The following is a 12,168-nucleotide window of genomic DNA, read 5'->3' on the forward strand; positions in this document are numbered from 1 at the left end:
TGTATAATTTGTTTGCATTTATCGGCGCATAAGGTGCACGCAACTCCTTGGTACATCTATTATAAAGTGGAGTAGTTGGTGAACTGATGCAATAGTTTTATTTATTTATTTACATGCATCACAAAATTATTGTTAAATGAGTATTGAAGTACTTGTAACACAGGCTTTTTACACACTTCGAGTTCATAACATGTGCCAAAGTTAGAAAGCATTGACTGAATTGTTCTTCTGAAAACTAGTTTCTGAAAATTTGATTAAATGGAGGTGCTATAGGATGACTACAATGCGACAGAAGAGTGGCGAAATCCAGATATCTCCGTTAGGCTGGCTTACTGTTCTTTTACAGCTCATATTTAAAAGCTTTAGCTTCAGCAGGCCCAGCATATGATGCATAAGCTTTGATGATTGATGCGTATATGTCAACTCCTTTCAGATATTCCTCTTGGTTTAAAAACTGCAGAAAGAAACATGTTTTTGTTAGAAGAAATGCCAAATTCTAAGCTAAGAGTATTCTTGGACTTAAGACTGTAACATTAGATTTTCTCCAAGCATACAGGATAACTGTATGGTTTCCCATGTAAATGCCAGTTTGCGTTGCCATTAGCAAACACTAGAAACTGTTGATTAAATTACATTGCTTAAAGGTTCAGCTATGGAAAACAGATAATTACCAATCTGAATCAAAAGAAACAGACAATCTGAATCAAAAAAACAATGCATTTGAAAAAAGAAAGAACAGTAGAGGATAATCCTAAACTTGCAGCAGATAGATCAAACACCAACTATGAATACATGTTTTTTTTGAGAAATCTGTTTCATGACACATGAAAGAGAATGGTTTTCAACAAATGCAAGGCGATTGCCTCGCTAAATTCAGACTCAAAGTATCTGATTGACATTCACAAATACATAAAAAAAAAACTACTATCTACCTCATTATGGTCATGTGCTAGGCTTGGAGTATTTGCAATGGGAGAGAAGCCTATTGCTGGTAATCCTTGTTGTCTAAAATACCTAGCATCTGTTGCACCGCGGAAAATATCCGGCTTTTTAAGTTTCCCACCAGCATTCTGAACAGCTTCTTCTAAGAGGATTCACCATGGATTCGAACTATCAACAGATGTGACAGCTGGCTTACCAAATATGTCAAGTGTAGAAAACTTCTTCAACTGTCCAAATGATACTTAGCCGTCAAATGAAAGAAAAAAGAGCAGAAAAAATCTATTTGCAGGGATATTGGATTTAAGTGGAAAGAAAATGGAGAAAGAAACAAACATGTCAATCAACTAAAGCTTAAATGAAAACATGAAAGCAATTATGTCATTTTCAAATAATGACTTAGTTTTTCATCTGAAGATCATATCAGAATACAACATGAAGGAAGGATTGAGTGTCATCACAGTAGGAATTTTATTTAATGATCACATTAGCCAATAAAAGTATTCCTATAGACAGCAACTCTTAAGGTTCTACCTCAAATGTAATGTTGCGCGAAGCAGGGGCCCATTCCTCAGCTATTCGTTTTTCTAGTGCAGCTTCATCAGCTATTGGAGGAACCCGAAGGTCAATACCTGCTTCAGCTTCAGAAGGTTGCATATTCATGACAAAACCCTGATTGACAAGAATAAATCTCCATCTAAGAAGAACTAAGAAAAGTCTAGATTGTCGATCTTCACTACAAAAATCAAGCCCCCTACTAATTTCATATAAGTAATAGTGTATTATTTATGTGCATATGTGAATTAATGATATGAATTCTGAACAAATGCAGACTTACAGTTGGAGATTGGGTGCCAGCTTTCAGAAACACCAAATTTGCTGAAATCACCTCTCCTGTGGTTTTCAAGCCAGCCTTTAACATGTCAAATTCTGATGCTCGAAATCTCCTAATACTTTCAATACTCTTCATCAAGTTCTCCATTGCAGTATTGTCATACAACTTTGCCCCATGCCCAGGTGCTCCTGTAGCCTTAATCACCAGCCACATCGGTGATTTGTCTGCATAATATGCCTGATACTTCTCATCTGGTGAAGGCACTCCTTCATCGAGTACAAAAGCCACATTCATTTTTTTGAACACATCAGACTCTGCTAACTTCCCAGACCCATCCCGTCCCCCAATCTCCTCATCAGGGACATAAGACAAATAAATGGTACGAGTGGGCTCAAAACCAGAATCCTTTAGTTTCCGAATAGCTTCTAAGTACTGCATACCTAGACATTTCACGTCCTGCATATACATAGGTAAACAACACACAAAAAATTATAGTCAAGACCCAAAAGTTTCCCTTAATCAACTACACAACACACTACTCAAAGCTACTATATACTACAAGCCTCTGATGATTTACTGTATGAGAACACAATTTGCTACCTAATTTTATCAAAGCTACTATATACTATAAGTTTCATGGAAAGCCATTATTATAAAGTATTGAGATTTTACATACAATTATAATATACATCGAATTTGTCAGTTAAAACAAACACAATTAACATCATTACAGAAAAATTAACCATTAAAAAAATGTTAATTTGATGAAAGTGCTTGCCTGAGAGCCTCTGGCATAAATATTACCATCAGAATCAATGTGAGCTCCAAAAGGGTGATGAGTCCACTTCTGGAGTTCCACCGGAATGACGTCAGTGTGAGAGTTGAGCATGATTGAGGGCAATTTGCTGTTTTTGCCAGGCCATTTGAGCAAGATTACGGGTTTGTTATTGACAAATTCGATAGTCTGGGATTCAAGAGACAAAGATTCAGCTTGAGATAGGATGAAATCAGCAGCTTCATAGTATTTGGGATTTGGATGAGCTGTGTTGATTTGAAGATATTCTTGGAATCTGGAGATGATTGGAGATGATAATGATGGGTTTTGGGCTGCTTGGCAAGAGATGAATAGGAGAGAAAGAAAGTACAAATGGAAAAAGTTGTTGCAGTTGACTATTTTCATGGGAGTGACCTGTGAATTCAGAGAAGGGTTTTACTTCACTTGAAATTCTCCTGATGGTGGTAAAGGATATGAAGGCTCAACTGAAAGAAGAGAACAAAGGCTACAAAATTCTATGTTTTGGGTTTGAATACCGGGTCCCGTGTTTCAACCTTCACAAGCAGCATCACATCCTGAACATAGATCAAACTTATGTACTTGTATTATTCTTCAGGGAAGGTTATAATATTTTAGGCACCCGGGTGCACATAGCTGTATGTTTATGTATGCATCTATTGGTGCATGAGGTACATGCTTCTTGGTACATCAATATAGGATTTTTTTTTTTTTTTTTTTTGTGGGGGGGTGGGAAGAGGGTGGTTAGATTATGTATCACAAGTGGAGCAGCTGCTGAAATATTTTATTGTTAAAAAATGACTAATGAAGACTTGAAGTACTATACAGAATTTTTACACACCCATAACATTTGCCAACATTGACCAAACCGCTGAATAGTTCTTCTGAAAACTAGTTTCTGATCCATAATTTGATAGAACGGAGGTGCTGTAGGATGACTACAGCACGACAAAAGAGTGGCAAAATCCAGATATCTCAGTTAGGCTTGCCTGCTGTTCTTTTACAGCTCATATTTAGAAGCTTTAGCTTCAGCATGCCCAGCATATGATGCATAAGCTTTGATAATTGACACGTATATGTCTACTCCTTTCAGATATTCCTCTTGATTTAGGAACTGCAGCAAGCAAACATGTGGCTGTTAGAAGAAATTACAAATTTAAGTTAAAGTATGCTAGGACTTAAGCTTTTAGAGAGGAAGACCATATAAACTGCCGTTTCATGTCTTTCAACTTAAAATTGCAAGTAACGCAATAGCAAAGAGGCGAGAGGGTTAAGTTTCAGCCACTTTCAGGCATTCTTATCTGTATTCCTAAAAGTTTGTCTGTTATATAATAAACAGATAACATTAGAGTATATTGTATATCTAAGATTGCACCTTGGTAAAACATCCACAATATATGAAAATACAGAGGATACTTAAGAGGATAAACACCAAGAAAATGCTAAGGTTGAAAGAAGTACTAATATTAGATTTTATCCTAAACATACAGGATCTAGGTATGTATCATTTCCAATTATAACATGAAGATGTTGATTCAAGGATACTGCAACTACCACTACAACCCATACCCACTTCGCTAAATTTTTAAATATACTGCAGCAATGGAAGATAAATGTTTACTAATGGACATGTATTAGTTCAGAGTGGGAAATTAACAATTAAAAAGAAAATTATCATGTACCTCATTGTGATCATGTACTCGGTCTGGAGTATTTGCTATGGCAGAGAATCCTATAGCTGGCAGACCCCTTTGCCTAAAAAAACTAGCATCTGTTGCGCCAAGGAGAATCTCCGGCTTCTCAAGTTTTCCACCTGCTTTCTGAATGGCTTCTTTAAAGAGGAACCACCATGGATTTGAACTGTCTGCAACTGTGAGAATTGGCCTACCAAACTTGTCAAGCAAAGGATCCTTCTGAATAAACTGGCAAGCAACAATCACCCAGTCAAACCAATACATATTAGGAATAGAAAACCTCAATGACACACACAAGGGCAGAACAAAGTTATACATGCATAATTACATATAAAAGTTATCAAGCACCCATGTATGTGAGAGTATCAAATACATAGCATTAGAAAGACAAACAGCAAGTTTACATGCATTAAGTGCACTGCACACAAGTAGGCTGCATTAGGAACCAACAATTTTCACTCCAGATCTTCCTGCCAGATTTATACTGAGCCCTTCCCCTCCCTCTATTCTGGCTGCATCACATTTTCTTTCAGGCCAATACAAGAAAAGCCCAAACAGTTTACTTCACCAGCTGAGAATTTACAAATTGAGCAAATTAATTATATGGACCAAGTAACTTTTTGGTTCTTTTGACAGTTTATACATGTATTTAAGATACACTGAAAAATATATATCCTAGGACTCTGGAGAGTACATCATATACCTGACCCAGTCTTTTTATCAAGTTCAAAATCTTAAACACAACAGAGTAGGAAAAGATTGCTACTGAAGCATATGGCTAGTCATAAAAATAAAGGCGGGACATTTAGGAGGTCAATTGATTACATGAAATTAACAAAAATGATCCTTGAGACTAACAACTCCTACCTCAAATGTCATATTGCGTGAAGCAGGGGCCCACTCCTCAGCAATACGCTTTTCAAGGGATTTTAGGTCAGCTGTTGGTGGAACCCGAATGTCAAAACCTGCTTCAGCTTCAGAAGGTTGCAGATTCATGACAAAACCCTGACAAACATTAAGAAGTCCCATATTAATGGAGCTGAGACAATAACTGATTGATATATTATACAGCTAGATTAAGCAATCAAAAAGATTAGGCCAGGTGTATTTTCAATCCGGGTACCAGGGGCCAGACGTGTATCAGTTTCAGAACGAGAGATGATGAATCAAACTGGATAAAAAAGCTCACTTTTATGCCTGCTAAAGCTTTGCCTGAGTTTTCAAGAGCTTAAAAAATCCTTGCACTTCATCAAAGAAAAGAGGTAAGCAACCAGTTCCAAGAACACAACATTAACTTCTTAGAATCTAGAGACCTTTTTAAAGCTCTGCGTAAAGTTAAGACCTTTATGCTCATAGAAAATTGTTTGTAAACTAAATCCACCACATAACCAATGACTCACAGTTTTAACTTTACATAGTCAATTTTATAGATTAATGAAATTTAAGTCACAAACTTACTGTAGGAGTTTGTGTGCCAGCTTTCAAAAACACCATATTTACTGAAATCACCTCTCCCTCATCTTTTAAGCCAGCCTTTACCATATCAAATTGTGATGCTCGAAATCTCCGTATACTCTCAATACTCTTTAACAAGTTCTCCATTGCAGTATTGTCATACAACTTTGCCCCATGCCCTGGTGCCCCAGTAGCTTTAATAACCAGCCACATTAGTGACCTCTCCGCATAATAAGCCAGATACTTTTCATTTGGTGAAGGCATTCCCTCATCAAGCAAAAAGGCCACATTCATTTTCTCAAACAATTCTGACTCAGCCAACTTCTCAGCTCCATCAAGTCCTCCACTCTCTTCGTCTGGCACATATGACAAATAAATAGTACGAGTAGGCTCAAAACCAGAAATCTTTAGCTTCCGAATAGCTTCTAAGTACTGAGTACCCACACATTTCATATCCTGCATGGATAGTGTACATGGTTATTAAAATCAACTATCATATCCACATACAGTCATAAACACAGACAAATCAATGCATTAATAATTGAACGCGAAAGATACCCATATAGATGATAGTGTGCTAGCATCGGTATAAGAATTTCTTCAGACCCGGGGATGATACAGGGTATACAGTTATCTTATAAGAAAACATTACTATCCTCAAGTTCAGAACATCATAGTAACTTACAGATTAATGGATAACAGCCATTAGTTCAATGAAATACAGAACTCTTTACATATTACAATTTCATTTTTCACCCTTATTATTAGAGTCCAAAACCCACTATCTCAATTCTCAAAATTCAACATACAACTCTAATCTATAATCGCTGAAAAACCATTGCCCTTTAGACACAGAATTCAATACTCACCGGTCCTGAGAATGAAGTAGCAAACTAACAACCCCACTATCTAGAAAAAGGATACTATTTTATATTAATTTTTCCTGTAATAACCATTTAAATCGAATGTTAACAAGTATTTAATATCTCAACGTACCCTTAATTGCTTTAGGTGTCTTCTAATGAATGCATATAATAATTGTAATTACAAATGTGACAATTAATGGACTTATCAATAGAACTTGATCAAAAAGATACAAAAAGAATATAAATTTAAATCAAAAAAATTAAATTATTGATTGGAGTGTTTACCTGAGAACCTCTAGCATAAATATTGCCATCAGAATCAATGTGAGCACTGAAAGGGTGGTGCGCCCATTTGTGGGGTTCAGCCGGAACGACGTCGGTGTGAGAGTTGAGAAGAACTGAGGACAATTTGGGGTTTTTTCCAGGCCATTTGAGCAAGACTAAAGGCTTACCTTTGACAAATTCAATAGTCTGAGATTCAAGGGATAAAGATTTAGCTTGAGAAAGGATGAAATCTACAGCTTCATAGTAATTGGGATTTGGGTAAGCTGTGTTAATTTGAAGATATTCTTGAAATCTAGAGATAATTGATGAGTTTTGGGTTGCTTTGCAAGAGAAGAATAGAAGAGAGAGAAAGCAGAGATTGAAGAAGGTTTTGATCGTTTGCATAGTTTTACTTGTAGAAGATGGGTTTTGGCTTAAGCCTTTACTTAATATGCTTCAGTCTAGTTTAATTAGACACGATTAAGCCTATTGAACTCCGACTAATTTGGATTCGAATCGGTTGTATTCCAGTTAGGAGAAAAGCGCTTTGCAACAAATGTTGGATTACCGAGTCTCAAAACCAATGGTTAAATTGAAAATTTGTTATACCCGTTATTCTAAACGCTTTGCAACAAATGTTGGATTACCGAGTCTCAAAACCAATGGTTAAATTGAAAATTTGTTATACCCGTTATTCTAAACACTTATTAGTTCAAGCATTGAAATCGGCATGCTCTTTTAAGTTACAATACTGTGAATTAGAAGCACATAAATTCGTATGAATGTCAATTAACTTTGTTGGTAAGATATTTGGTACATACAGGCTTACAGCTTAGCGTCACTTTGGTTTCAAAGTGTGTTTGGTCATGTTCAATCGTTCAGATAAGGAATCAAGTTCCCTCTTTCCTTTAGCTGTTGTTTGGTACAAAGTGCAGAAAAAACAATACTTCCTTTCTCAAATCTCAATAGAAGATCAAAGATTCAAAGATAAACATTGAACAAGCGTAACTCCCAGAATTATTCTAAGTACAAACATATTTAAAAAAAAATCCTAAGTGATAAATTTTTTGAGCCTTTAACAATAGATACATGAGAAGTTCCAAGAAGTTTAACTGTTCTTTATTTTTGTAGCTGCAATAGTGACCGAAATCACTTGAAATCTTCACCTAGAGACGACAAATGATTCCGTCCCAATTCAATCAGCTCCTGGCAAAATAGTCAAGTGCAAGATGGGGCCAATCACTTACAACAATTCATCCTAGAAAGTCTCGGCTTATTCCCATAAATCGGTCAGCAATCTCAGCATACAATACATAAGCCGTGATGATAGAACATAGAAGCTTTTTTATCTACTCCTTTGAGATCTTCTGTCACTACCCGTCAGGTTGCACCAAGTTATAAACAATGGTGTTAGAAAAAAGTTCAATTTGGTTGCATGGGTGATGAGGATGAAAAATCCAGTTTTTCTAACAATGGGCAAAGATACTAACCATTCTTTTACAACTCAGCTTTGGAAGCGTTTACAACTCAGCTTTGGAAGCGTTAGCTTCTGTCTCCTCAGCAAAAGAAGCATAAGCTTTGATTATAGACGCATATGTGTCAACTCCTTTAAGATATTCCCGTTGATTTAGGTGCTGCAGCAATTAAAAATGCAATTGTTACAAAGTAAGTATATAAACCTAATGTAAATGGTACAAGTAGTTTGTAAGAATGCAGAGTAGAAGAGCAACAACTGCTGGCTCCCATAGCATAACATTCTAACAACATTCAGAGGGTTGTATTTCAGTTGTGAGCCTAAATTTAAATCTGATACAACTGGATAAAAGTTCTAGTACATCCTATATAGTGCACAAGAATCAAAGTTAATTTCAAAATTTAATCAACAAAGTATATAGAATACTTCAAAATTTACAAGTTCCTAAAACACTCCTAACATGTGAGCAAGAATTACTAGTTACAAGTAGCAAGAAAATTTAACCAAAACCAGCAGTTATGAAGTTAACAGCTCCACACTAGTAACAGGCTGGATACATAATCTATCTCATAAAAAGGCAACCTTGGTGACATGCAATGTAAATATGTGATTGATTCCACAAATGAATTTCTATATCAATACTTACAATAAAAAAGAGAGCACATCAAAATTCGAAATTGTTTCCACCTGAAATATAAACAAATAAGGACAGAAGCAATTATGTACCTCATTGTGGTCATGTAGAAGGAGAGGAGTATTTGCAATAGGAGAGAATCCAATAGCTGGTACACCTTGCTGCCTAAAGTAACGAGCATCCGTTGTTCCAAAGCTTACCTCTGGCTTTCGAACTATAACACCAGAATCGCGGACAGCTTTTTCTAAAAGAACCCACCAGGGATTTGAATCATCAGCAGCTGTGAGAGCAGGCTTGCCAAATTTGTCAACCACAGGAACCTTCTGCTTGAACTGCACATGCCAAAACCATATCTCAGTCAAACAGCAAAGGGGATATCAACAAAGTACATGATGTGTAGGGTTTTAATTATTACATGTCCACTCATGCATCATCCCAAAAATTCATGATAAAGTCTGCACAGCTGCACTATAAAAAATACACTTGTTACTTTGTAATGTGAGCCAAAACTTGGGGTCTGATGTCTAAAGGTTGGATTCATTTAGTTTCAGTTCAAGTTCAAATTCCCTGCAAATTAGAGGTCATGCTTAAACTGTCCATGAAAACCTCAGTGATTAATTTGATTGCAATGAAAATTATATATGTAGTATTACAAAAAAAAAATAAAAAAAAATAAAAACAATTTAATTGAAGCCCATATAAAGCACATTCTTACAAGCTTTCAAGCTTTATAGTACGCGTAAGAGTCTTACAAGGCTTCAACCAGAGAAGAAAACATTCAACATGTGGTCATATGAGCAGGAATTTACATAACAGGTTCAGATGATAAGAAAGAAGATTAATGCTCTTGCTGGCATTTCTTGCTCATTGATTCTTATCGATTTGTGATTAAGCTTTTAACATTCCTGATGCAGTCTACACACCTTTTTTCCTTCCCGAGGCAAGTTGTAAATGAGTAAAGAGCCATAGACAGCCATAACAATTAAATCAGCTACAGCAGTACCGCATATACCATCAGATCAAACAACAGCATAAGCATGCATAGAGATAACTAGATAAGTAGATAGCAGGTTTCACTGAAATTAAATATGTTGATGCAGGCTTTCACAATGCAAGGCAACAATGGTTATTATTTCATTGAGTGAAATTGTGAATCAGCAACAAAAAAAATATAAATTTGTTAATCAAGCAACTGCTACCTCAAATGTCATGTTGCGTGAAGCAGGAGCCCACTCCTCAGCAATACGCCTTTCAAGTGATTTCTGATCAGCTGTAGGTGGAACCCGAATGTCAATACCAGCTTCAGCTTCAGAAGGTTGTAAATTCATGACAAATCCCTGAGGCAAACAATAACAAAATCACTCAAGAACAATTGTATCATAGGCAACTGTTATCTAATGATTCTCATCATTGAGCCTCAGACCCTATGCCACAGTAAAGACACGGACTTACATTAGGTGTTTGTGTGCCAGCTCTCAAATATACCAAGTTTACCGAAATCACCTCTCCATCAGTTTTCAAGCCAGCTTTAAGCATATCAAACTGTGACGCACGAAAACCCCTGATACTCTCAACACTCTTCATCAAGTTCTCCATTGCAGTATTGTCATACAGCTTTGCCCCATGCCCAGGTGCCCCAGTGGCCTTGATAACCAGCCACATTGGCGACCTCTCCCCATTATATGCCAAATACTTCTCATCTGGTGAAGGTAAGCCCTCATCTAGCACAAAGGCCACATTCATTTCCTCAAACAAATCAGACTCCGCCAGCTTCTCAGCCCCATCGCGTCCCCCAATCTCTTCATCCGGCACATATGATAGATAAATAGTACGAATTGGCTCAAAACCAGAATCCTTCAGCTTCCTAATAGCTTCTAAGTACTGCATTCCCACACTTTTCATATCCTGCTTGCACAGCATAAATGCTGATCAATATCTATCATAATTTCATAATCAAATATATTTATAAGTAGAAATGATGTACATAAACAACAGGATGCTTCTTATAAATCACTCTCAAATTGGAACATTTCCACAATATCATAACTCCTTAACATAGATATTTTTTTTTTAGAAAAAGATTTTTCAACAATATTATAAATCAGACTTTATAATTCAAACATATAAACCCTTATATAACCCAGTTCTTCAAACTACCACAAAACAGAAAGGTATAAACTTTCAATTTGCTACTTTGATAATCATAAACGGCAATCATACCCTTTAGTCAATTTGCATGAATCATTCAACACAACTTGCCAAAAATAAATAAATTAAATATAATAAATATTGATTAAAATACTTACCTGAGTACCTCTGGCATAAATATCTCCATCAGAATCAATGTGAGCACCAAAAGGGTCATGAACCCACTTCTGAAATTCCACCGGAACGACGTCGGTGTGAGAATTGAGAAGAACTGAGGGTAAATTGGGGTTTTTGCCAGGCCATTTGAGCAAAATTAAGGGTTTATTCTTGACAAATTCAATAGTCTGAGATTCAAGGGATAAAGTATTAGCTTGAGAAAGGATGAAATCAGCAGCTTCATAGTAATTGGGGTTTGGTTGAGCAGTGTTAATTCGAAGGTATTCTTGGAATCTGGAGATAATTGCAGATGATGGGTCTTGGGTAGTTTTGATAGTGATGAATTGAAGGGAGAGAAAATAAAGAATGAAGATGAATTTGAAGCTTATTACTTTTGGCAATTTCATTCGCATGGAGTTTGTTTCCAGTGCCAACATAATTAGTAAATTTCTCATTTGAGGAACACTGTTGATTGTTAAAACAATAATAACGAGAAAAAATTGAAACTATCCAATAATTCCACTTTTGGCTGTATTCTGAAAATAATCCCATCTGAGTTTTTACTTGTTTAAAAGGTTTTTTGTCACCTGTCATCTTGGATCTTTTATCAAAACGGCTAGTTTGACAAAAGTAATTACCAAAACGGCTAATTATAAAATTTAATTCCCAAATTAGCTAATTTAATAACTTGGAAGGAATTTATCTATTTCTTATTTCCTCTAAACCAATTTGGTTCACTTTTTTTTTTTGGGTCTATTTTTATTTCCTTAAAGATTTTTTTAAGTTGGAAAATTTAAGCAGTATACAAAACTACAAATAACGTAAACCGTCGCAAATCCCTAATTTCGAAAAAGAAAAATCAAAATAAAATAAAAGCCCTAAATTTTCATCTTGATCATATCAGTCACAA

General features: G+C 35.9%; 2 protein-coding genes and 1 pseudogene across 3 annotated transcripts; all 3 read right to left on the reverse strand.

Annotated features, from left to right (window-relative positions):
• Positions 1–47: 47 nt before the first annotated feature.
• Positions 48–3,147, reverse strand: LOC110682036 (annotated as a pseudogene).
• Positions 3,148–3,339: 192 nt separating this feature from the next.
• Positions 3,340–7,280, reverse strand: LOC110682044 (aminoacylase-1-like). The gene is made up of 5 exons (XM_021858258.1): positions 6,868–7,280; positions 5,720–6,172; positions 5,129–5,266; positions 4,250–4,489; positions 3,340–3,681 (listed from the first exon to the last, which is right to left on the reverse strand). Exons 1-5 carry the CDS (start codon positions 7,249–7,251, stop codon positions 3,568–3,570), a joined length of 1,329 nt encoding a protein of 442 aa, XP_021713950.1. The 5' UTR covers positions 7,252–7,280; the 3' UTR covers positions 3,340–3,567.
• A 500-nt stretch (positions 7,281–7,780) lies between these two features.
• LOC110682012 (aminoacylase-1-like) lies at positions 7,781–11,739 on the reverse strand. 2 transcript variants are annotated; one of them, XM_021858223.1, is made up of 6 exons: positions 11,261–11,739; positions 10,407–10,859; positions 10,154–10,291; positions 9,047–9,286; positions 8,337–8,480; positions 7,781–8,213 (listed from the first exon to the last, which is right to left on the reverse strand). In XM_021858223.1, exons 1-5 carry the CDS (start codon positions 11,711–11,713, stop codon positions 8,367–8,369), a joined length of 1,398 nt encoding a protein of 465 aa, XP_021713915.1. In that variant the 5' UTR covers positions 11,714–11,739; the 3' UTR covers positions 7,781–8,213; positions 8,337–8,366. The 2 variants fall into 2 exon arrangements, with proteins under 2 accessions (XP_021713915.1, XP_021713909.1); XM_021858217.1 differs by having other exon boundaries at positions 7,781–8,219.
• Between the last annotated feature and the right edge of the window lie 429 nt (positions 11,740–12,168).

This window comes from Chenopodium quinoa, unplaced genomic scaffold, assembly GCF_001683475.1.
Source record: "Chenopodium quinoa cultivar QQ74 unplaced genomic scaffold, ASM168347v1, whole genome shotgun sequence".
In the NCBI taxonomy this organism is placed as follows: Eukaryota; Viridiplantae; Streptophyta; class Magnoliopsida; order Caryophyllales; family Amaranthaceae; genus Chenopodium; species Chenopodium quinoa.